A 24,297-nucleotide genomic window follows, 5' to 3' on the forward strand; every position below is an offset into this window, starting at 1 on the left:
AGGACCACATGGCCACCGTGTAATAATGTGGCTGTGTTTGTCCAACCGGAGCGGTTATCACTTTGCTGTTGCTCTGCAGAAAGGTGTGTGTGTGTGTGTGTGTGTGTGTGTGTGTGTGTTGTGTGTGTGTGTTGTGTTAAAGGGTAAACTTTAGCTGCGTAAACTGTTCCGCATAAAGTGTCTTTGGTTGACGTGGATGAGTCCCAGGCAGATGTCCCTGAAGAGCCCTAGTATCAGGGTTAGAGTGCCAGTGTCCCGTGGTGTGAGACTTTGTGGTGTGTGTGTGTGTGTGTGTGTTTTTATACGTACATGGCCGTAGTGACGAGAGGGAGAGAAGAAGTGTTGGCGGGTGTGTGGGAGCCGGAGAAGGAGGACTTAAGAGGGAGAGAGCTTTTGGTACGCATGTTTTTGTGTGTCCATGCACGCTCTGTTTGGGACGATACAAGACACAAAGAGGCTTTCTGTGTAATGTGGATTTAAGTGAAGCTTCGGATCTCTTGTCTGTGTTTTCAGTTAAAGCGAAGGTGTTTGTTGAAGTTGTTAATTATTAAAGCTCACAGGCACCAACACCTTGTCCTTAAACTGGTGCCACTATGTGGACCTGCAGGCAAAACAACATATTATTGGAAAGTTAGTGAGAAAGTTGAACTCTAGCCCGATATTATTTATTTTTTTACGTTCCGTGACAAAATATTTTTATATGAAAGTGAAACAAGCTAACTGACCAGGAAGTATTAGTCTCATAGGAGCTAGGAATGTATTAGCATGGGTGCTAATTAGGCATCAACCAGTGTACCGGCTGATTGTAACATTCAGTGGTTCCATAATTAATTCTATTGATTTTAGCTTACACAAAAATGATTCCAACACCCGCTTTATTAAAGCAGACATTTGGACTCGTCATGTTAAAAAAAGAACAAGTTTCTGATAACATTACCAATGTGTCTGGTGTGTTCAAGTGAGACAATCCTGCAACACAAACTACACGGGTCCCTCCAACCAAACCAGCTTCAGGCAATTTAGCCTTGATTCATTTGATTATTTATACATGTATACATTTGTAAATTGATCTGCTGTGACACGCAAAAAAATAAACTGCTGTGAAAAAGCACAAAGCTACAGATATACTGTAGACCCAGAAGGGTATACTGCCAATAATCTGGCTTATATATTGACTTTATAAACTGCAACCTGTGCTTGTGCTGATCACATTACTGATTTAGGTATTTGCATCATTACTTTAAATAACAGCTGTAAGGTAAAACATCTAAAAATCTAAAAGTAACAAGTCAGTAGAGATACAAAGGACTTATGAGTTAAAGTCACTTATGACGCCCAACTACAGTAGTTGTGAAAATAGATGCAAGTTATATTTTCCAAGCTGTTTATTTCCGTGGGCGGAATTAAATGTGGGAGGTGAGGAAAATACTAACTCAAATAAGAAGGTGTGTTGTTATCAGAGGCCATACACCATAACCGTGATATTATCTATCTTTCCCTGCCGAGCACTGGTAACTCGATAGAGGCAATACAGGCGCTGATACACACAGGTACACAACCAACATCTCTGCCACAGGGTGAGGGAGATAAAAGGGAGGAGGGGGAAGTAGATCCGGAGAAAGACAATGTCAGGCGTGAGAAGCTGATGGATGGGTGTGGAGGGACGGGAACATACATGCACTGGCGTATGTGTGCATCCGACATATGAAACGGATACAGCGCGGGTTTCATGGTCACACCTTGTGTCCGAGTGTCTGCACTCCGGTTTTTAATCACCCAGCAGCGACGCCTTCTCTGCCTGTGAATGAGCACGGAGGCGAAGCAGAAGTGCTAATGGAGATCACCTCATTCCCACGTATGAGCCGGATCGTTTTTGTCAAATCGGCAGGGATTGAGACGGAAGCATCACTGCACATGTTTACCACGAGCCCGGTGGGATCAGACGGAAAAGAGGCATGTGTGTTTGGTTTTATGAAGACTTTTACCACCACCGCCAGAAACTCAAACCAGGAAAACATAACAGCTAATTGGATTTTGGAGTGAGACTTAAATATTTCAACAAAACTACAAATTTATATTAAATAGCTAATCTCTGTTAAACGGGAAAGGTTCAAGCACACAAACGGTTCAATCAAAAGCAGCTCAGTTTTTAGGAGATTAATCGTTCATTATCATAAGCTTCCATCCTCACTTTGTATTTGTTAGCGACAACACAACATGCGTAGCAATACGCGCAGGGTCTTTATCTTGTCGGGTTCATTACAGTGATTTTCCGCCTTAACTGGAAACCAAAGGAGCTGCCACAGGAAACTTGTGTCCGAGTCTCTCTGCGTTCACTGGATTAGTAATGAAGTCGGCTTCATGTCGCCACATTGCCGCTCTACGCTAGCATTTAAACAACACTGTGTGTTGGCATGACGGCCTCCTCGGTCTCTCTCTGACTCTGAATATGGAGGTTAGTCTGAATTCAACTTCTCACTGTAGGTAGTAGACTAGGGCAACAAGTGCAGGACTCATACAGGCCAATACACATGTCTGATGAATCCATAAGCTTCCGTTTACGTGAATTTAAATGCTGATTGTAGCGTTTACATTTCAACTGCTGAGAACAACTATACGCTTGGTATGAAATCTGAGGGGTAATTTAGAGCGGTGAGCCCAACATTTTACCATTGCTATTATTTAACTTCCACAAGCATTACAATGCTTGTAGGAAGTACAGTGAGAAGTTAAATTCACGATTGTCAAAAAAGCCGCAAGCTAATCGAGGAAATCAGGGAGGGTGACTAAGGAGGGAGTCAGTGATTAGGGTCTTGTCTTAGGATGTCTGTGCTTCTTTGAGCTCTGGGAGTTTAAGAAAATGCAATATTCAGCATTTTTGCTGTCAGACAGAACGTGCAAGCATAAGGTATCTCAAATACAAGGTCACTTAAAGTTATGCATAATCTAATAGTTTAAAAAAAGGCCTGCATGCAAATAAAATGAGTATAATATTGCAGGTGTTTTAAGATACAGCTACATTTTGTTGTCTTGACTGTGCCATTCGTCCTGTTTTCTCCCTTCCAGTGGGGGAAAAAAAGATAACGAAGGACCATTTAGGGTTCCCTTTCAGGAAAGAAAAACCTAATACACGAAAGTAAAGAAAAGCCTAATAAGAAAAACATGGTAAAGTGCTTTGTAGGGTGCTTGTCAGACAGTCAGTGTCCTCCTCTGCTCAATATGTTATAGTGTGCCCATTGTACTTAGACTTAAATACAGGTTTAAGTAGTGAGCTGATAATTACAAAGGCTTAGGTAATGGCCCAGGGCCTGATTAGCCCTTCGGTTAGACACATATGAGGAATCAACAGGGATAATCAGGTATAACCTCTTCTTACTGATTCATTAGGAAATGTAAAATGCTGACGTCTGTCATTAGGAGTTATTGTCTAATGACATTTCAGGGAAGTCTGAAATGTCTACCGCACATACATCTTGTAGAGACAGCTAAGTTGTTTTATCTGAGATTGCAATACCCGTTTTGGGGTAACCTATTGAGAGAGTCAATATTCCCCCAACTAGAGCACCGAAGAGATATGGTCTAATACACGGTGAGATAACAAGAGAGGTAAAGCAGCGGCTTATTTTCTAAAAGCTAAATATTCCCACAAGGTCCAATTCATTTTTTACTGTTCACCTCGTGCACTGTTCTTTCTGTATCTGGTCTCTGTCACTGTCATTTTAGGGAAAATGGAGCAAGAGGTGTCGAGCTTTTTGCTAATTGATATATAGTTCAAGGGTACAATCACTGATAATATCAAATTAAACCTGGTTAGTTCAGCCTTTTGCTGCCAACGAAATATTTGCAGTGCAATGTTAATGCGGCACATGTTCAAAACATACTGCTTCTCTGAAGGAATTAGCGAGTTCTGCAGTCGCTTTCCTTCTATCAATAAATTCAATAGCGCCATGAGACTGGAGGAATTAAGATATTCACCGGCCAACGACACGCAGCCAAATCACAGGAGATACCCTGCTTGGTTAGCCATGCTGTGAGATCTTAAAAGCTTGAATTAAAAATGTAATAATTTTCCTGTCCTCCAGGGTTCCTGCAATTACTCAGTCCGTTAGGGACCCAGGAAGGCGTTTCCCACACTGTACATCTTCATCATCTTCTCTTTACCCTCAACATCCTCCCTCACCTATCGCTTTATCTCTTAATACTATAAGGGCAGCTCAAAAGTGCTTGGCTTCTCATCTCCGCAGAGCAGATGGCTGCTTTTCTGCACCACATGGCGAGCACTCGGGGGATGAGGGAAGCTCTTTAAGAAGGAAAAGACTTTCAATCTGCTTCACCAACTGATGCTCCTCTTCACATCTTTTATTTCTAATAGCGTTAGCAGCGACCCCCCCACACCGCTGACTCTACACTCCCCCCCTCACACTTATTTGACTCCGGCTTCATTTAGCTACTTTATATGATTACAAGGAATCAGCAATGAGGAACATTTACTGCCAAAGTATGTTTGACATACATTGGAATTGGACACGGCGGTTGATGCATAACATTGGACAATAAGACGATGAGATAATGGACAACAAGACAAATAACACAGTGCAGGAAAAGCGATGTCTTCAATTTAAATGTACAGTATAAAAGAAATCCATCTCTATCTAAATACGTAATGCTTATGTAAACGAGTCAAACACAAGTTTGTGAAGTGAGGGTATGAAGATGCACTCACGATTGGCCAAGAATTCCAACTCGCAACCCCCCGTTCTCTATCATGTGTACAATGTGTGTAACACCCGGCACATGTATGGAGAGCTGCATTCATTATTCATGCTAAGAGTCAGCTTGGATGTGGTTTTTCTGGAAAGAGATGGTCAGCAGAGACCAGAGCGGCGGAGTAAGTAATCTGATTTATCAGCGCAAGAGAAACGGGCGAACATACGATCTGTGTGTTGGTGATGTCCAAAAGCCCAACATGCGTTTGTGTGTGTCTCTATGAAGAAGTGCATTAAAGAAGTTTGGAGAGCAAAAATGTGATACAACCAGCTTTAAAACCATGTCAGTTAGAGAATACACAAGAGGCTAAAATCATCATAAAACATCTGTTTTTTCAGGTGTTCAAGAAAAAACTAATTCGAGCTTCTGCTCGGTATACAAGCACTGTCTCTTTCTCTGCGACTCCTCACTGGTCTCTCCTGCCAACGAGGATGAAGTATAATTTGCACCGTTGCCTCACAGTGAGAAGGTTCTGAGTTTGAAACCACCAAGTGGCCTTTCTGTGTGGAGTTCTTCTTCCCGGGAGACAAATAGTTGTTTGTTTCCACAATCACATGGCAACCAGCCTAGTTTGAACCCCGTCTCCCGCCTGATGCTGGCTGGGATTGACTAAGATACTGTATATGCTGAAGATGCTGGAGGTGTAGAAGATGACTGACTGGTATGTTTGGTTGTGTTGAAAGGTTTAATTCGCTTGAAACACATTTCAGATTGTTTCAGATCATTTCATTCCCACCTCACCTTATAAACACGAACAACGAAGGCGGTCAGCTGAGTCAGAGACCATGGTGTCTTTCAAGCACCGAAGTCCGGCTGCTTTTGGACCGATAAATGCCAATGTCCATACAGGTGCCTGCGTATTAATATAAAAGTACTTACGATGTGGAGCATGATGTAGTCACCCAGACGAGGGGCGCTGTCGATGCGCACGAGGATGCCGTCTTTGATGGTGGTGCTGAAGCCCACTGCCAGCCGGTCCGTCCGTGTGCTTGGCCTCTCATTATTGGGCCACGTGTAGGTGATCAGACCCCCTCCTTTGCCAAAGATATAGGTGGTGCCGGCTGTGGAAACACAAGAAGCAAAAAACGGGAGGATTTAGAGACACTGTCAATATCTTACATGTGTGCGTCTAGTAAGCGTGTCCTGGTGATGCATAGTGACGTACTTAGCTGGTATTTATGTATGAAGCATTTATAGAATGAACACACACATACACATGGTTACTACACATCCACACACAGTAATGCTCAATAAATCACACCTCCCTCAGCATTCCGATTGATGCACCGCTGTCACACATCCCCGACGAGCTACAGCTCACCTGACGCTCGCGCCCTTGTCCGCTGGTGAAAGCGTGCTCACCTGTACGTGCACTTATGTATCTGCGTGTGCCCATCGGGGCGGAACTGCGTGTACATGATTTTACAATTAAGTATCTGACGGGCCTTATGAGTTCACTTTGGCCGGTTTCTTGAAAACATTTAATAAACTGCAAAAGTATATTAAATCAGTTTTCTTGTCTTTCTTTTATTCGTGGAGAATTACATGCAAAAGTATTGTATTTGTATTTGGTCATTACACTGCACTGAATTGAGTAAGCAAAGGTTGCTTTTGAATGAAAAATGTGTTTGTTAGTAAGTACAGTTGGTAAGTAAGGTTTGCTAATTAGCACTACGGTTTTCCGTTAGCTACCGTTGACGTGGTCAATGGCAGGTGTACTGCCTTGGTGATCTACCGGTCAATCGCGATTGGGCACCCCTGCCGTGAATAAACGGTTTGCAATTTACTGATCTGCGGCCAGTAAGTTACCGTTAATTTACAGTGAAATTGTTTAATGTGCACCACTGCAACAATATAACTGTGTCGTGTTGATTTAATGGTATTCAGTCAGAAGCTCCCTAGGCGCCATCTATGACCGACCCATTTCTTAACTGTAGCGTGTTTCTAGGGAATAACAGCGAGTATGGTAAGTCTCCCAATCCTCATGTATAATATATGAGACCTGCAACCAAAGAACAAAGGCGGGTGCAAGAAAGAAGAGATGGGGCGAAAATCAAAGAATCTTTGTCTAGTTTAATTTGACAAATCCAGTGTATAAAAAAGGAGCTTCTGTACCAGTGGGGGTAGCGACGCTTTTGTCATTATATCAGCCACTATGCAGATTTGTGTCTGTAATCGGATCAAGCTTGGCCCTGAGAAACAGAATTTTAAAAAGTTGTTTGCAGATTTCCCTTTTCTGTTGTCACATAGACCAGAAAAAAGGGAAAAGTTTCATTATGTGGTTTCAGGGTTGAATAAAATTCTGAAGTTCTGAACATTCCCTAAGGTGTGTCAGAATTAAAGCGCTGAATCCTTGAGCAGCTTAGCCGTCCTGTCCACGTGTAGGCAAAGATAATCAAGAGATCAAAGGCATTGGACCTACAGCAGACAGACTAGTGGGTGAATCAATACGGGAGACGAAACAGACGTGTGGCCTAAGGACAGTGGGACGCATTTGGCCCACCTATTTGCTAATGAAGCCTCTAAGCCGATGGATCAATGTATAGTTATTTTCTGCATACCCTTCTTCTACGCCACCTCTCTCCTTTGGTCTCCCCCCTGCCCTTCCTTTGTTTTCCGTTAATTTCCTCTCCAAGTCACCTGAACATCTGTTTGGCCTTGTGATGGGTGCCCAGCTGTCTCACTGTTTCCCCTATAAAGTGGCCAACAATCTGCTTTGCGGTCCCCAATACCCTGGAGACTGCAAGAACATATGGATGAGAGGGTGTAGGAGACCAGATGATTGTCTCTATATCCCTCTAGGCGCACAAACAGGTCTGCCTTCTAGAAAGCTCAGGTGCCAGCAATGCAAACCACTAAGGTCAGGACCATGGCGAGCCCGAACAACGGTTTAACTTCTTCTAACTAATAGACCTACATGTCTGGTTTAACACACATAGCTCCCTTTGAGATTTATTCTGCTCCCCTGAAGATAAATAATACAATCTCGCAATTGCGTTCAGTGACATTGCACCAATTGAAGCTAATTTTTCCATTGTGCATCACCTGCCTCAAATAGTTAATTTGCTCCACGGCATTTGGTCTGACACGACGCCTGATCGCAGCCTGCAGCCAGGTTTCACCCGATCTGCCTCACTGTCTCAGTCCCTCAAAGTTTCTTTTTCTGTGCCAAAGGAGTCGAGGCAGACTAGGGATCAGTTTTCCCGACAAACGAGCAAACTTCCGCTGTATCATCTAACACAGCCTTGTCTTTTCCTGGAGGGGATGACGATGATGAGGAGCAAAGACACAAGCTCCCCGGGGAGCCAATTATCACATTGAGGAGATGTGCTTAGTGTTACGAGCAGGCAAATGTTCAGCATACAGACAGCAGCACACAGACTGAGGCGCGCATACACATCCACACTGGGACAAATGCACATTGTGAGTTACAAATTAGTGCAAACACAAAAACACGATGCCCGCTCACATACAATCACACAAGTGGGCGATTATCTGCACAAGTACAGAGAAGACCGCGTACCCGAGATTGACGAAATGTAGCACATTTGCCTAGAAACCTGCTCGACCCAGAAGGCGCCGGCTATACGGTCACACAGAGAGGAAGTCCACCACGTATCGATTCATGCATTCGTTGCGTGCAAAGTTATCAAAGTGTCATCATTTTTGACATTGATCCGAAGTCTTCAATGTGCTGTGTTGAACTCTCAAGGTCAAGAGTTTCATTTGAATAACTGCACCACGGAGCAAACAGGCTTTCCCAAGTGGGGATGTAAGAAGCACCAACATAATAGAATTCAAGCAATTTTGCAAAGACACTAATATGATGAAATATTCCAACTTTTCTAGCATATTTCACTATGGTTTGATTACTTAATTTGACACTGTAAAAAATATTTCAAATTTTCATTTTTTTTGTAATAATGAATCAAAAAAGTCATATAACGTTGACATAAAAGAAATCAACATGCATTTCTCTCGGTTTTGAGGTAGTGTTTACTCTACATTAGCACGACGATCTCGTTCCTGCAACACGTTTTGAAATTTGCATGTAATTACAAGTGCCAGAATGCAAAAGAAGACGGCATTCATTGCCTGGAAATTATCCTGGTTCTTTAGTTAGACAACCTTCAAAGATGAGGGATCTCCCCAGCAGTGGGCCAGTAATGGACATACTTTTTGTTGCATTGAGATTTTGATACAGCAGTAAAACTGTTTATGGATTCATGAAAGCAATATGGTTAGACGCTAATGGTTAGAGCTGTCAAATTTGTTTATTTGCTTTCTGGATAATGTACAAATCAAAAAGTTTGTGGTTTTACTTCATGTTTTACTTCTTATCTGCTCCCATGGTCATTCTGCACCATTCTGTCAGAGATGAAGCTCTGCCATGTCACTGCCATGCAAACCCTACGTACCTTTTACGGCTATCCTGCCTTGCTGAAAAGCCACAAATATCATCAAAGGAATCAAATCTACAAACAGATTACTACAGAAGATGTTATTTTGGTTGATCCGATTGGACTTTCATCTCCGTATTTGAATAATTCAATCTTGGCATGGCCAGTAGGTATTGGAAGGGTGCCATTTTAAATCTATTTGTAGGATGTGGATGATCCTTTGATTTGTCAGTGAAGGGAGATTAGGAACACGGAGTAATTATGATTTATTCTTAGTTGAAGCTGCTATGTGGATTTTTTTTGTAAATCCGTGTTATCAATGACACAACAAACAACTGACCTGCAGTCAGCATCTTTTCGCGAGTAAAAGAGAATTCTGGACCGACAACAACAGTGACTAAAAATCACTATACAAACATCTCACATGTGGAATAATGTTCTGCATCTATTCAGACCGTTCAACCAAATCGAATACACAAGCGGCAACACGGATCATGTTAGCGGATGACTGAATTTGGCAAATAGCAAACTTACATATCCAATCAGATTCTACGGTTAGCCGGGCCACACCCACGGTGTACTGAAACGCACCAATGCATTCCTCTTCAGTGTGGGAAACCTACTCTAGATGATGGGCTAGGGCGAAACCGTGGCCTCTATTTGGCAAAGGTCCTGGGAGGCGTGGGAGTGCAGACAGAAGGTCAGGACACCTGTCCGCATCACAGAACTTTGTCCCGTCCTTCAGGCCCCACATGGCATTACCCAGCTAAAAGCAATTAGGACGTATTTTCAGAGACAGAAATGGCAGAAGGTCACTAGTTTCATTAGACTTGACATGCAAGAAACATCTGGTTAGAGGTTCTGGCTGCTCCATCTCCATGATGAATAATAATCCATGATTATTAAACAAATATATAAAAAAAACACTATTTACAGGCATGTTTGCAACGCCCTCCTTCCTTGGTCTTTCACACAGACAGGAAAACTGCACCAGGCAACAATGCTATTCGAAAAAGGGCAAAAAGAGCAGCTATTACTGGGTAATTGGTTGCTTCAAACAATGCTGTGGTCTGTTGAGAGGCAGCTGGTGGAAGACTACAGGTACACACTGTTACTTCCTGTTCACCTAACCAGGCTGCAGGTCATTTTCATTGGAGCAGAGGTTGAATTGCTTATTATGTGTCCGTGCATGTGTGTATGCATGTACCTGTAAGTGGACGTGTGCACGGAAAGCGACAAAAAAAATAATGTCACTGCTAACCACAAGGCACCAGGCTGCAGTGGGAAAATGCACTAAACTAAACACACAAAGCAATCTGCATTAACATTGATAAGTCTGAACCTGCACACACATTCACGAGCCCCCCCCCCCTCTCCTTTCTCCTTGGTGTGTGATGTTTATGTGCTTTTATGTCTTTCCCCTCTTTATCTCTTGGGCTTTCCACAGTGCTGGCGCCCCGGGGGACGAGAGAGGAAGACAAACACGGTTTGATGTGGTCGAATTCTTCTCTTCTCGAATTCGAAGAAAGAGGAGCCTTAACAAAACATCCTCAAAGTGAAATGCAGGATGGAATTGCCTCCTCAAATCACATTCAGAATAACTGTTAACATTACAATGCTTCCCCATTTAGAATGCAAAATGACGTGCATCATAAATGGGGAATTGTAAGGTCTGCTGTCCTTCACACAACTACAATAAAGAATCATTGGCAGAGAAATCGAATTGTTAGATGTGTAATCACCAAGATTTATCTCCATTTTACAACCGCTTATGATTTTATAATTCATGTTTCCAACTGTTGCCTCTCCCCTCTGGGATAGAGTGAGCGACGGGACTGATGATTGAATTCTCTCACTGTCACACCGAAAATATGCTTTGTATGTGTGCGTCACAGTGTCAGAAGTGTGTGCCATCACTCATCAACGTTACCGATGATAGATGAAGGGCAGAGGGTTATGAAGAATGTCTATTTCCCTGTTAGAATACGCTGCAGCATTACCGCACTACATGGATTCATGGAACAGGAATCAGCGGGTAAAAGAAGTGGAAACGTGTGATGCATATACGTACAACCCGTTTTAAAATACAAACAGAACTGGGATTAAGGAACATTTGTTCATGGTTTCTTACCAAGATATAGCCTCAGCAGAATTGAATACTGATGATTTCAGTCTAATTCAACTTTATATGTATGCAGTATATTTTGGATTAAGTATGATATTAGCAAAGGCAAATGCATAAACGTGTCTGTGATTATAGCTGAGAAGGTGGACTTGACACACTGGAGAAGGAGAAAGAAAAAGGCCAAGCAACGAAAAACTGGAACCCCCTAAAAAGCACTAGCAATACTAGGAACACTGCTGGCTTGGTACGTACAAAATCGGGGTCGGACGACGGATAATCTGACATAAACTGAAGTCTGATGCTTAACTGAGTTCAGCTGTGGGGGGAAACTAAACAAAGACTGGGAGTAAAGCGGTTCTTGAGGGGTAGGTGTGTGATCAGAAGAATGAAATGGGAAGTTACACTAGTTGCAGTCTCTTCGAGTCGTCACAGAGTCGTATTGTAACTTTATGATCCAGAAGCTACTTGAAAATGCACCAAAGCGAGGCGGAGGCGCCGGCAGCTCCTGCAGTCAGAGCCACTCGCTGGGACTGAGCGGTCCAACAGTACAGCAACAACGCCAACGGGAGGCCGGGCCTCTGCGCCGCACATCCAGTGCTCCCAGTCCGTGTCAGCCCGTTTGATTCTATTCTACAGAATAAAATATTTTAATATCTGTTTTTGAGAAAGTTCAACTCTTGTCTGGTTAAGCTTCACTGAAATACCAACTGTGTATTTGAATAAACGTGATACGCGGATCTTTTTCAAATGGATTCTGAATACTAGGGAGTTATATGAGGTCTCTGCGGCTGGTTCTTCTAATGGGCAACACTTTTCTGTGGTTCATACCAAACCATCAGGGACAAATGACCAGATGTAAAAGGTTATGTCTCCCGCAACAGTTCCGTCCTGTAGCTTGAAACTGTGCTTAAAAGCACTTAAGATGCGACTCTAAAAAAAGAAGGTTCCCATACTTCTTTAGCAGGGGACATACTTCAATGACTGGCAGCTGGATTTGCATTCTGTAGCGCTGAGGAGAGTGACATTTTGGGGGGAGGAGGTAGGAGGGACATGGCCAACAGAACCAACCCTCCAGGCCGATGGACACAGTTGATTGCCTTGAGGGGAAGTATTCCTCTCTGTGCAACGGCAAAATGCATTGGTTCCTTCCTCCGGCAGCATGTCAAATCCTCCTCAAATGGCTCCAGAAGAGGACGAGGAAGATACACAGCAACATTCTTAAGAGTCCATTTTCCGGTGTTGAAATCACACTGCAAAAAGTTGACTGTTGTGGAGTCATTATCCAGTGTCAAGGACTTGGGTTTTTAACTCTACATAGAGTGTATTTAACGCTCATCGGAGTTATTTGTGAAACTTAGTAGAGTTAAATTAACTCTTTGATAGGTTTGAAATGTGACTGTACACCACTGTCACACTTCTTAGTGTCTGTCTAACAGTGTATTTAACAGTACATTGTATTAAACTGTATTGAAGTTGACACAGTGTTGATTTAACACTGACAATATTGGGAAAATATAAACACCAGATTAGAGTTAAAATTGATTCTCAGAGTAAATTTTAACTAATAATTCAACTCTCGAAATTTGCTGTGTGGACACACATCAACGAAGTGGGATTGTATCCTCGCTTTAGCGTAATGTAACACTGTAAAAGGTACAAATGTGAGTACACAAGTGAAAAGACCCCCACACACAGACTAGAACGGCAGCAGGTGAACCTTAACAAGCCCCCCCCATCCTACTGCATCACTGACACTGAAAGAGGGGAAGCGCTTCAAAATATTTCTTTCTTGGTTTTCCTGGAGATGTCGGGTCCTGTTCCCTCAGGTTGGAAGAGGAAGGGGGATGGAGGTCTGAAGAGCATTTCAGAGGACCGGGGGGGGGAAGAGGAAGAGGAAGAGACAGGCTGACGGGGAAGGGCGGCAGAGGTGGAACAGCATGAACACAAACAAAATTTCGGGAAACCAAAGCTCTTTAAAACCCGACCAAATGCTTCTCCTAAAAGAATCCCGTCAGCTCTGCTATTGATGTTCACGCTGCTCTCAGCAGAATTAGGACACGAGTGTCTCCTTCCCGGCATTCATAATGCATGACACTCAATGTGTGTGAGGCATAGCAATTGAGAGGCGGGCCACACTAAAGCCTGCTGAGGATTAGGTGAAGAAGACCTGCTAAAGAATACGGGATTCCAAGGTGGGTCCGAGGGGAAGCATCATTTATAATGAATCTTCCCCGGGGGCCAAACACTCCCCTCCTCCCTCTCCTCAGTCTGTCTCCCCCTTCTCTCTTCAACAACCGAGAGGCCCTCACACACAAATACAACACAGCAACCTCGGCCACTGATCTTATTCCCAGACCTTTGTGACTCAAACCCCCGCTTGGTCGCGTTTACTCATTCTGAACTTTCTACAAACTGGCCTTTTTTTTGGGTCCAAGGAGTGGTGCGAGATTAGATTGTACCAAGGCCGCTATAGAGGATTGGTTGCTCTTTGTCCCTTACAAACGGTGATGACAGGAAATGTGGAAATTGCGTCAGCTGCAAAGTCAAAAGGGCCGGCACAAGCTTTACCCGTCCAACTGTGGGGACATCAAGCAAGAGATCATAGAACACAAAGGAACCGGAAGAGAACACAACCCAGGTTGTCTTTTTATTGTACTAATAAAATAAATTGTGGGTTGAGAAGGGGTGTGGTTAAATTCCATAGAGAACGAAGAGAGGCTTTTATAATGGATGGTCCTAGAAGTTGATTTATATTATTTAATAAAACAGGCCGTTTATTGACTTTTTGAGGATATCACATGGGGGTTTTTACCACTAGTAGCTTTATAGAGATCTATTTTTCAGAGCAGGATCCCATTTTATTCATACTGTGTACACACACATGGATATGGTCAATGTCATACAAATTCCTAGTGTTCCAATATTAAGAGCTTTATACATCAGTTGTTTTCCTTTTAGGCAATTCATTCAGAAACAATATATTTTGTTGCAAGTATTATTTTTGCTTTTCACAATTAAAGCTGCGATCAGTTTAAAGTGGTTGTTGAGTGAATGGAGAGAACTCTCTTCCAGTGAGGCAGAGATTGCAGCAGGGTTATTTTTCACAGGATGCACACAAACAGCAGCAGCAAATGGATTCAGCCAGCTGGGTTTGTTTGCCTCAAACTAATCGTGTTAAGAATGTGGCATTTGGTAACAATATTTGCTTGTTGGTGAATAGCTGGTGTTCATTTTAAGCAGGATATCAGACAGCTGTTGACTATGTGGGAGGTGATAATTAGGCAGCCCTTCTACATGCAGTCATCACCGACACACACACACACTGCGGGTTGAATCGGGAGCTGCCAGCTACACAGTGAAAATTCCAAGCCAAAGGAGCTAGACGGTCTTAGTCAAATCACTCCTTCTGCTCACAAGCCGACTGCGTATTACAATTATAGTTTCACTTTATTTATGACAATATGAGAGTGTGTGTCGACTGCCCACCTGCTTTTGAAGTCACGGAGGAGAAAGCCGGACGGATGTTGAGAGGAATCAGCGACGCTAATCTTACCTTTGATAGCAACAAATTTCAAATAGAAAAGCACTTGAACCTAATGAGCAATACACAGCGATGGCTCTTCCTTTCAGCGGGAAAACAACAACACAAGCAAGATGACAATAAACAAGTCTATTTAAAAAAAATGAAAATCAAACTATGAATCAGCGTGCCTGATACACTTTTTGTTTGCTCTGTGCCTTTCAGCTGCCTGGATCTGATGATTGCCCGTTGATACGCAGCTTCATTGTTTCTCCAAAGCTGGACCAGCTGTGCCTATAGTTACCATAGCAACCCCACATTCAGGCCAGCAAAGTCAAAAGCAAACCTGATACAGTCTCCAACCTTACGTCCATCACAAACCCATTACTTCTCACCATTAAACGCACAAGCAGTTCCTCCCCCCTGACGACAAACACAGATACTTGCCGTGCGAGGCAGTGCTCGCCCCACGCCGCCACCCACGTCTCCCCACGCCGCCCCCCACGCCACCCCACGCCGCCACCCACGTCACCCCACGCCGCCACCCACGTCTCCCCACGCCGCCACCCACGTCTCCCCACGCCGCCACCCACGTCTCCCCACGCCGCCCCACGTCTCCCCACGCCGGCCCACGTCTCCCCACGCCGCCCCACGTCTCCCCACGCCGGCCCACGTCTCCCCACGCCGCCCCACGTCTCCCCACGCCGCTTCACGCCGCCCCACGTCTCCCCACGCCGCTTCACGCCGCCCCACATCTCCCCACGCAGCCCCACCTCGCCCCACGTCTCCCCACGCCGCCCCACGCCGCCCCACGTCTCCCCACATCTCCCCACGCAGCCCCACCTCGCCCCACGTCTCCCCACGTCGCCCCACCTTGCCTCTCGTCATCGCCGCAAACAGAAAAGAGAAAAAAAGACGCACATACAGAATGAAAGCCTTGACTGAAAAAAAAAAAAATCAATCACTCAAGCAAAGTCTTCAGAAGTTTACTGGCACCGAGCCGAGATCTGAAATCCCACTGCGGCGCTGCTTGTCTCTCAACCCTCCACTTTAAGCTGAGGCCTGCATCAATAGAGACCTTGGTGAAGTGATTGGTTCTGACGACTTACTGCTTATTTCACATTGACATGCAGTGCAACCTGTGAGTTAAATAAAGTCCACAGTTAAGAGCACTAGTCTCCGTTATGGGAGCAATCAGTACGTAGCAGTGGCCGTTAATGGAATGCACCTCTGCAGGGGGCTTGAGCCCTGTGGAGCGCCTCACGCACCTAATGCCACTGGGCCTAATGTATTATTTCAGGCAGCGAGAGGGGAGAGACTTCCTGTAAAGGTCTTTGACAAGTTGGCTCCGAGGCCAACATGTACGAACATTTGCAAATGTAGCGTTATCAGCGCCATGGCCAACCCAATTGACTAGTGTGCTGCAGTAAAGCGTGAAATACTTGCGCTGTGATACGGCTGAGTGCACGCTGCGATATTCCCGCTGCTGAAGCTGTGACTGTTGCCACTAATTGTAATGTAGCAGGGGTTTAACAACTTCTGGTGTGAATGTGAAGGCCGAGTCGGAGATGTGATTTCGTCCGGTAACTGTAATATTGCACGGCTGCTTAATCTGTAATGTATGTAATGATTTTATGTTCACTCAAAAAGTGTGATCCTTGTGGCGAAAACCCTTTCAGCTCGTCTCCTCGGCCTTTGTCGCCTTGTGGCTTGGATTGCCGCTGTCATTTCAACAGGAGAGATAAGTAGTTTACACCTGCTTTTAAGAGAAGAGAATATTTCCCGCTAAACAGAGGAGCGCTTACAGAGGGCGGTTTCTGTTCATACAGCAAAATACATAATTAGGTTGAGCAATGGTAACAATATGTTCTTCAGATGGAGTACAAATCCCCGAGGTCAGGAAATGTACTGTGTAATTGTTTGAGAAACACAGTATTAGTGGCAAACTACAGACGTAATGAGAGAAAAATAACTACGCGTCACATGAAAGGTATGTCAATTTTAGACTTCTGAGCTACACAGTCAACCAATCAACTTTGGACGTGTTGGTGATACCTCATCAAATGAGGAAATACTATATGTGAAGGACAAATGGTGTCCATCCCTCCAGTAGAGCTCAGGGGGGAGGTTAAGTCAGTGCCAGGGTGCATTAAAGCCTGGCTTTCCATTTTCTGAAGCCAACAACTTGTTACGCCACATGCACAATTTGACACATTATTGGATAAAGGTGACCAGAGGTCATTTACTTCAATGGAAGGTGAATGACGGACAGTAAAGGACTACTGACCCCCTATGGCTAACTTTTTGAAACTGCACCATCGGGAACCACTCTAAGGTGGAGATGGAGCCCTGTTGTGCGATATATCTCTCTATAAACACAATGCAGGAGTTGCTCACTTTACTCCTTCTCCTGGTCTCAAACACACGCACCATGAGACAAATACCACAATGTCTTGCTGGGACAATCTTTATCACTGCAACTGGGTTTCGACGTTCTGTCTTCCAATGCCCTGCGGCAGGTGGTTTGACTCCAGGCCTCTATTGAAAGTGTCAAGCCTATAATGAATTCACCTCCAGTCTACCCTCTCCATTCTCACCATTGACCATACCTTGACCGAGTCCTGCCGGCAGTTCTTTCCTATGGTCCAAGGACGTTGCGTCCAAGACACAACACAACAGAGACTTAAGCTGCGGGAGGAAAAATTGGCAGCGGAGCCGCAATCCATCTCCTTTCAGTCATTTAGCCACAAAGCCGAGGAGAGGTCAGTCCTGCACCACCTCGTCTCTTATCTGTTTCCAATCCTTTGTCAAAAGGGGGGGGGGTAGGCTTAGGAGGCGGAGGAGGTGGGGAGGGAGATTGTTAAAAGGCCACTGCCATCTACAAATAAACAAGAGGAGTTGAAATCGCTGAGAGGAGGGAGGAAGGAATTGACGGAATACTTAAACAGGAATTATGGATCAAAGATAGGCAGGAGGCCGTTTACCAGTCAGGGAGCGTGTGCTCCGGTTCATGCTCGCGGAGCCAGTGTGAAAGTGCGCTTGGATGTGTATTCTGATCAGCGGGCCAAAGCTAAGCTGGATGTGCCTGAGGTGAAGTTGTGGGGGCCGGTGGAGTTTGGGGGGCAGTGGGATGGAACATGCCGGCCTCTCAGCCTGTGTTAGTGCCTAATTAAAGGCTAAGCCAAAAAAGCTCTCCTTGCTGGTTCTCTTTGGCAAACACGTAGCTATGTAGAAATGGAACCCGTGTCTTTTGTCTATCAAAGACGTACCCTACATTTTGTTTGGTGCTCTATTGTGTGTATTGCCTCATGTGGCCTTTGCTTTCAGGAACAGCTTCAAATTGATTCATTTGATCAGATCACATTTGTTAAATTAACCCCATGTAGAAATTGATTAATTCTATTATCTTATGAAGTGATTACGTTTGGGATTCTGACCCCGAAGCTGAGTAACTGTATGTTTGTGTGTGAATTAGAGTGTGTAAGTGTGTCCACCTTCTTCTGAGAAATCAATGTGAGAGAGTAGGTGTTGAAATCCAAGCTAAGCTGCCGAGTGTATCTCTCCCCTCGCGCTCTCTCTTTTTCTACCCTCTCCCTTTTCTTCTTCCTTCAATCTTTCAGTCACATATCTCAACCCCACCCATACCAGGCGCCCTCAGTTGCTGCCTTTGAAGATGTACTTAGCTGAACTGACGAGAAATTTAAAGCGAACGACGGCGGGCTTTCAACAGCTCATGAAAGGCAAAAGAAATCTGCCACTCGGTGTGAGTCAAATGGATGGGGGAATTGTTGCAGTGGCATGGGTAGTGGGGACTATCAGCGAATACTCTGTACCAAGCTTACTTCAATCCCTCATCCCGGGCTCGCACACATCTATGCTCACGTTGTACGCATGAAAATGAGCAAAAGGGAAAGACAAAGAAAGTCTCAGCTGGCAGAACCCCTGAGCTAACTTTGACAAAGCGGGAACCAAAAATGCATCATTGAAATTTAAAATTGGTATATTTTCATTCGACAGGTTTATTTTCTTTCCTTTCCCTGGGACAGCACTTTAGGGTGTGTTTTGCGGTATGACACCACATTGAGAAACGTATTCCTCTGCCATGGGTCGAGCTCATTAAAGCACATTACCCGTTATAGTCCGGACAAAGGTTCGTATTTCATCAAAGTGAAAACATAAATTTGAAGGCTGAGCCAAAAGGGACACAGGTGCCACAGTAACACAGAGCCTATCAGGATCTGGCATCATTTAACAGAAGCGTTGGTTATGAATACTGATATGGCATGTGTTTGAATGGGCCATGAGGGGCATCTATAGCAGCACCAACTAGCAAGAAGAGCAATATATATCTGACATCTTGCATGCAGACACACATGACTCGTTTTCCTTTGTATATAGAGGACCTGCGTTCTACAGCAGTAGGCTACTGTGTGGTGTTATGGACAAAAGGCATGTGTTCTGTATTACAAACAGTAGTACGGCTGTTTTTGAGATAACACAGATTGCTGCAGGACTAGAACAATAATACATTGGCCTTGATGTGCAGCCAAGGCATTGACTTCAAATATTAAAAAGGTAAGGAAACTACACCGCAGCTCTTTCAAGCCATCATTTGTCCCTCCTGGAACCCTGAGCATATTAAATACAAATCCCCTTTCTTTCAGATCTCACTCCAAAGCTTTAACCTGTTTGCCTATCACGATTGCGTCCTATTGAAGCCTTCCTTATCTTGTGCACAATCTGACAACCCAAGAGTTTAATTGCCACTCTTGACCCTGAGCTCCCTCCAGGAAGGGAGCAGATCCTCAGTGATAGGTCTGAGGTTGATTCTAGGCATGGCGGATAGAATGGAAGAAGATTGGGAATAGGCTAACCATCACCATTGAACTGTTCTAGGCACAATCAATTAAAATTCAACTTAATATTACCAAACACTCCCATGCAAAGCATTGATAACACATTTTGTTGGAAAAACCTGGGTACAACAATAGCAATAATCAAAAAGAGTTGTCCAAGAAGTGAGCCGGGATAAATAGGAGGCATCTTTCTGCCATAACCAAGCACGTGTACATTGAGTCAACGAAAAGACCAACTTTTTTGCTCAGTCAAATCTCACATAACCTTGATCAATTTAAAGTTTTATTCTGTTCAATCAAGTGAACCACAAGCACCCTGCCAGCGAGTACAATAGAAGTTATTCAGACTGATGGCATTTCTATTGAGGCAGAGAAGCCGTCACTGTTGCGAAAAGGAATCTGTTGTTGAGAGAAAGAAACAGGTTTAGTGGGTGAGTGCCAGCGACATAGAATGCAGCGTGTGCTGCTGTGCATGTGTATACAGGCGCATGTGTACGTGTGCATGGGTGCAGATGTACATTTGCATAGGCAGACTGCAAGCATAAATTTTATCCGGAGACTCTCATAGTTATTCAGTTGGCTGTAGTTCTTTATGAAGTAGCCACGGGTAAATATTTACATTACAGTATGCCGATTGCTTCACTGATGGCTGGTGCGTGTGCTTTATGGTGGGGAGATGAAGGGGCTTGCGAGGGGAGATGTGACGTTCAAGTACAGTAACTAAGGGTGGCAGGAAATAAACTGTTAATGTCGCTGGCTGATGGGACAAAAACACAGATAAATGGGAATGTATGAAGCTTCACATCCCATTACCCGTGCACAATATTCTCTCACACAAATTTCCCCCACACAAGCCTCCCATGACTAAGTCTCCGGCGCATTCCGGCCAGCTGAGCTCTTATGTGAATATGAGTGTAAAAGCTTTCTCATGGGGAGGAATTTGCACCAACATTACTGGCGCGGACTAGCACCAGACAAGTACTAAGAATCCCTACTTTATCGTACCAAGATTGCTGTTGTTTGAGCCTCTTCAGCAGCCTACAAAAGATTTACATAGTTATCAGAGCAGGAAAGATTCGTCCAACAAACAAACTCCAAAGAAAACCCTTCTTTTCCTTCATGTCGGTTTGTTTTTTGTGAAGCATCCTTGCACAGTACATGATTGTAATCAGGCTTTATTCAGAAGGAGGGATGCAACAATGCTTCTAAATATTTATCTTTCTCTCTGAGACATGTTGATTGTGCTATCAGATGGCCCCTAATAAATATGCGTCTGTTTTTTGAGGGAGGATTAAAATTGGAACGTGCACATCAGTCTTCTCGTATGGCAGCACGCCGGCTGCCGTTCCTCTTGACATTTTGTTACCGGTTGTGGTATCTGTAACCTTTCATAGTATAGTTATGTATTGCTCAATCAGAGTTGGAATGCGGTCGGGATTTATTTCTCGCGCTCCACTTCCTTCAACAACAGCTGAGGGTGTCCTGGAACGACGCTGCAGACGCTCTGGGATCACTGTCCATAAACTTGCTTTCAAAAAATCTCCTCCAACTCTTAGAGATGTTCGCTCACAGTTCTATTTCTGCTTAATCAGTTCTAATCTTGGCAATTCTAAAACGCTTTCTTCCACCATAAAACATCTCCTGAGGTCACAACTATCCTCTTCAACAGAGGCTACAGAGGAGCAATGCAACCGCTTCATTGATTGACCTTGGATCGGATTTTCTGATTCAAGGTCAACAACATTTGCTCACTGATGTCCAGTTCTCCATCTCTGCTTCCCTCTGACACCAACGCCTTACCTGATAGTGTGCTATCTCCTCTACATCCTGCTGTGGTTCAGGAGAGCCATGTTGAGGAAATCCTTCGAAAAGTGAAAAGATGTACCTGCACCCTGGACTCCATGACTGCTCAAGTCACATATCCCCACTCTCAGTTCTGGTACCACCAAAGTTGTTAAGCTGTGTCCCAAACGCTGTTAAGGTTGCTGTCATCCGTCCCCTTATCAAACAGCCCACACTGGATGCGGAGGATCTCCAGCCTTGCCACCCTGTGCAAGGTGCTAGAGAAGGTAGTTGCTTCTCAACTGCACCCAATGTAGGATCACCCTCACTCCTCATCCTCCTGGACCTGACTGCTGCATTTGACACAGTGGATCCCACTATGCTCCAAGGGCACCCCCACACCACCTTTGCACTATCAGACTCGCAAGTGGTTTTAGTCCTACATTTCTGGCAGAACTGAATATGTCTTACTGGAAATATTCAAGAATGCTCCCTGTGTCCTGTGGTGTTCCACAAGGGTCGGTCCTCGGCCCCATCGTCTTCATCATTTAGATGCTCCTCCTCGATCGCGTCATCAGGAGACATTGGATGTCTTTCCACTGTTATGCCGACGACACACAGCTTTATACCAAAACTGCCACAAGCCCCTCTGCTGCCATGTCAGGTTTCACCGCCTGTCTTGTGGAGATATCGGCATGTAGGAGCAAAAACTCTCTACAGTTAAACAGTAGCAGAAGTCCTCTATGTTCGCACTCCACACCAGGTTCAGTCATCTGCCATAACTCCTCTCACTTTTTACAGTTAGGTCATACCCCTCTCCTCTAGAGTCCAAACAGCGCAGCCAGGATCCTGATGCGAGTCCAGAAACATAAGCACGATAGAATGCATTATTAATATTATTATGGATAACTAATTAGGCGTCAGCTCCGTAGCATAGCTCTGTAGCGCTAAGGGTCCATTCTCATTATATGCTATCTGTGCTATAAGGTTTGGCTGCAAGGTATTTCACTCATCAGAGAGGAAGCCCAACAGGCTCCAGAGCTCCTTTATCACCAAACATGTTAATTGGAACTTTTAGCACTAATCTGTTTGTTTTAATTAAACAGACGCCACAGGGAGGTGACCCTTCCCCCCCAAAAATATATTTTGAATAGAGAAGAAATCCTTTACAGGACTGCCTTCCATTTAAAGCTTGTGAAAATGTTACAAACAGATATAATGATGTGCTGGGACTACCTCAGTGGTATTAATCAAGGTGTCCGTGCTATGCCTGTATCACCACCCTCAGCCCGAGGGGCTTTATTTGACATCTCTTCTACTGCTCTCAAACAGCCCAATCGGCTCACCTTGTGACCCTCCTTGACTTCAATTAATACCGGGATTATTCAGTCACAACGCGTCAACAGCACTCATAGTTATCTCGGACACAGGCGTAAATGGATCATACCCACACTGCCAATAAATCAATATTACGCTGATGCAAAAATACTTCCCAAGAGAAAGGTGGCTTTCCAACGTCGCTGTCTTACTCTGCTTACTCGTTGTATTCTTCATCTACCTCACTTTCACCACGATACAACGGATGGTACAAGATAAACTCATGACAAGAGATGTTTGCTATTTTATAGATTCTCTCTGTCCACATGATTGAAGATTTCCTCTCGTTGTTACACCCAGATAAAGTGATATGTCACAAGCACCAATTAAAACTGCCAAACAACACACAAAAGAACGCTTCCCTGTTGCCATTATCCAGGCACACCAGGAAGAAGGAAGGACCTGTGCGCACAAATGAGCCGGCGCTTGGCCCTAGTGCTGCTAGTGTGTCATCTTGTGCGAGCCCAAGAGAACTCCTGGCCAATGAGTTTGACTATTTCTTCGCGTAACCAATTTCAGGAGTCCCATTGAATCAATGCCTGTGGATAGTTTGATTGGGCTAAACTCTCCTCCGTCCCCAAAGAAAAGCTGGTATCCTAATATAATTCCCGAGTGCACTTTTTCCTTCTACCGAACTACTGATCTCTACTGCTCGAGGGTTCTTATTAGTTATATTACAGTTTTAATTTTCTTTGGTAATAAGCCTCTAACAGTGCCCTTAACCCAAATCTGTCTTTGACGGCTTATTTTTTCTGTGCTGTGGCATTGAGCATTATGATGCTAGACAAGGGGTCATCCCGTGGGATCATTGGTATGTATGTGCATGTATGGGCGCATGTCCCTGAAGCCACAAATGAGATAGGAGTGTGGTGGAGGGGGTGTTAGTCATGGTGTTTGATGCATAACTCCCCATTCAGCTTACCACCCATTGGTAATGCAAATGAGCACAGGTACAGCCGTCAATGCCACCTGAGCAGCGCCAGAAGGGACAGCAGGCACTAACACAGTCCTGCAAGACTTTGATAAAACAATTATGTAAGGTATGAAAAAAGAACAACTCCACTAATGATGAATTCCCGTCCTTTTAAGCCCTTTTTTGATTCGGTCTAAAAGTACACAGACGATGCAGATGACGGTTTTGCTGGGTGGTTATTTCAGCATTCGAAGACATTGGTATTCTGTCAGAAGTGGCTTTCTGAAAGTTTGTGGCCACTCCATGGAGGAGGCGGCGCGGGGGAGAAAGGGAGCATAGAGTCGACTGCATTAAAGTTTCAAGGACGACAGTGAAATATTGCTCTGACAAAAACAGATTTGGATATGAAAAGCAGTGGAAAGTACATCTGGGGAGAGAGGGAGTTTGAAAAGGGAGAAGGAGAGAGGCGCACCAGACCCACTTTCAGAAGGGATCTCTAGGAGTTACAGAAAAGTAAAAAAACTGAAAAAAACAAGAGTGACGAATAAGGACTTTAA

At 44.4% G+C, this 24,297-nt stretch overlaps 1 protein-coding gene across 26 annotated transcripts in view; it reads right to left on the bottom strand.

Moving 5' to 3' along the window:
- The window catches only part of nrxn3b (neurexin 3b), a 210,734-nt gene that overhangs the window by 44,445 nt on the left and 141,992 nt on the right, over positions 1–24,297 (bottom strand). For all 26 annotated transcript variants that reach the window (XR_013453507.1, XR_013453505.1, XR_013453504.1 and 23 more), the window contains one exon: positions 5,647–5,828. Coding sequence is in view for 21 of the 26 variants with exons in the window: in XM_078094043.1 (XP_077950169.1) it covers positions 5,647–5,828 (182 nt within the window). In the remaining 5 variants the exon portion in view is untranslated. The remainder of the gene's footprint in view (positions 1–5,646; positions 5,829–24,297) is intronic.

The sequence above is a fragment of the Gasterosteus aculeatus genome, chromosome 18 (assembly GCF_964276395.1).
Source record: "Gasterosteus aculeatus chromosome 18, fGasAcu3.hap1.1, whole genome shotgun sequence".
NCBI classification, from domain to species: domain Eukaryota; kingdom Metazoa; phylum Chordata; class Actinopteri; order Perciformes; family Gasterosteidae; genus Gasterosteus; species Gasterosteus aculeatus.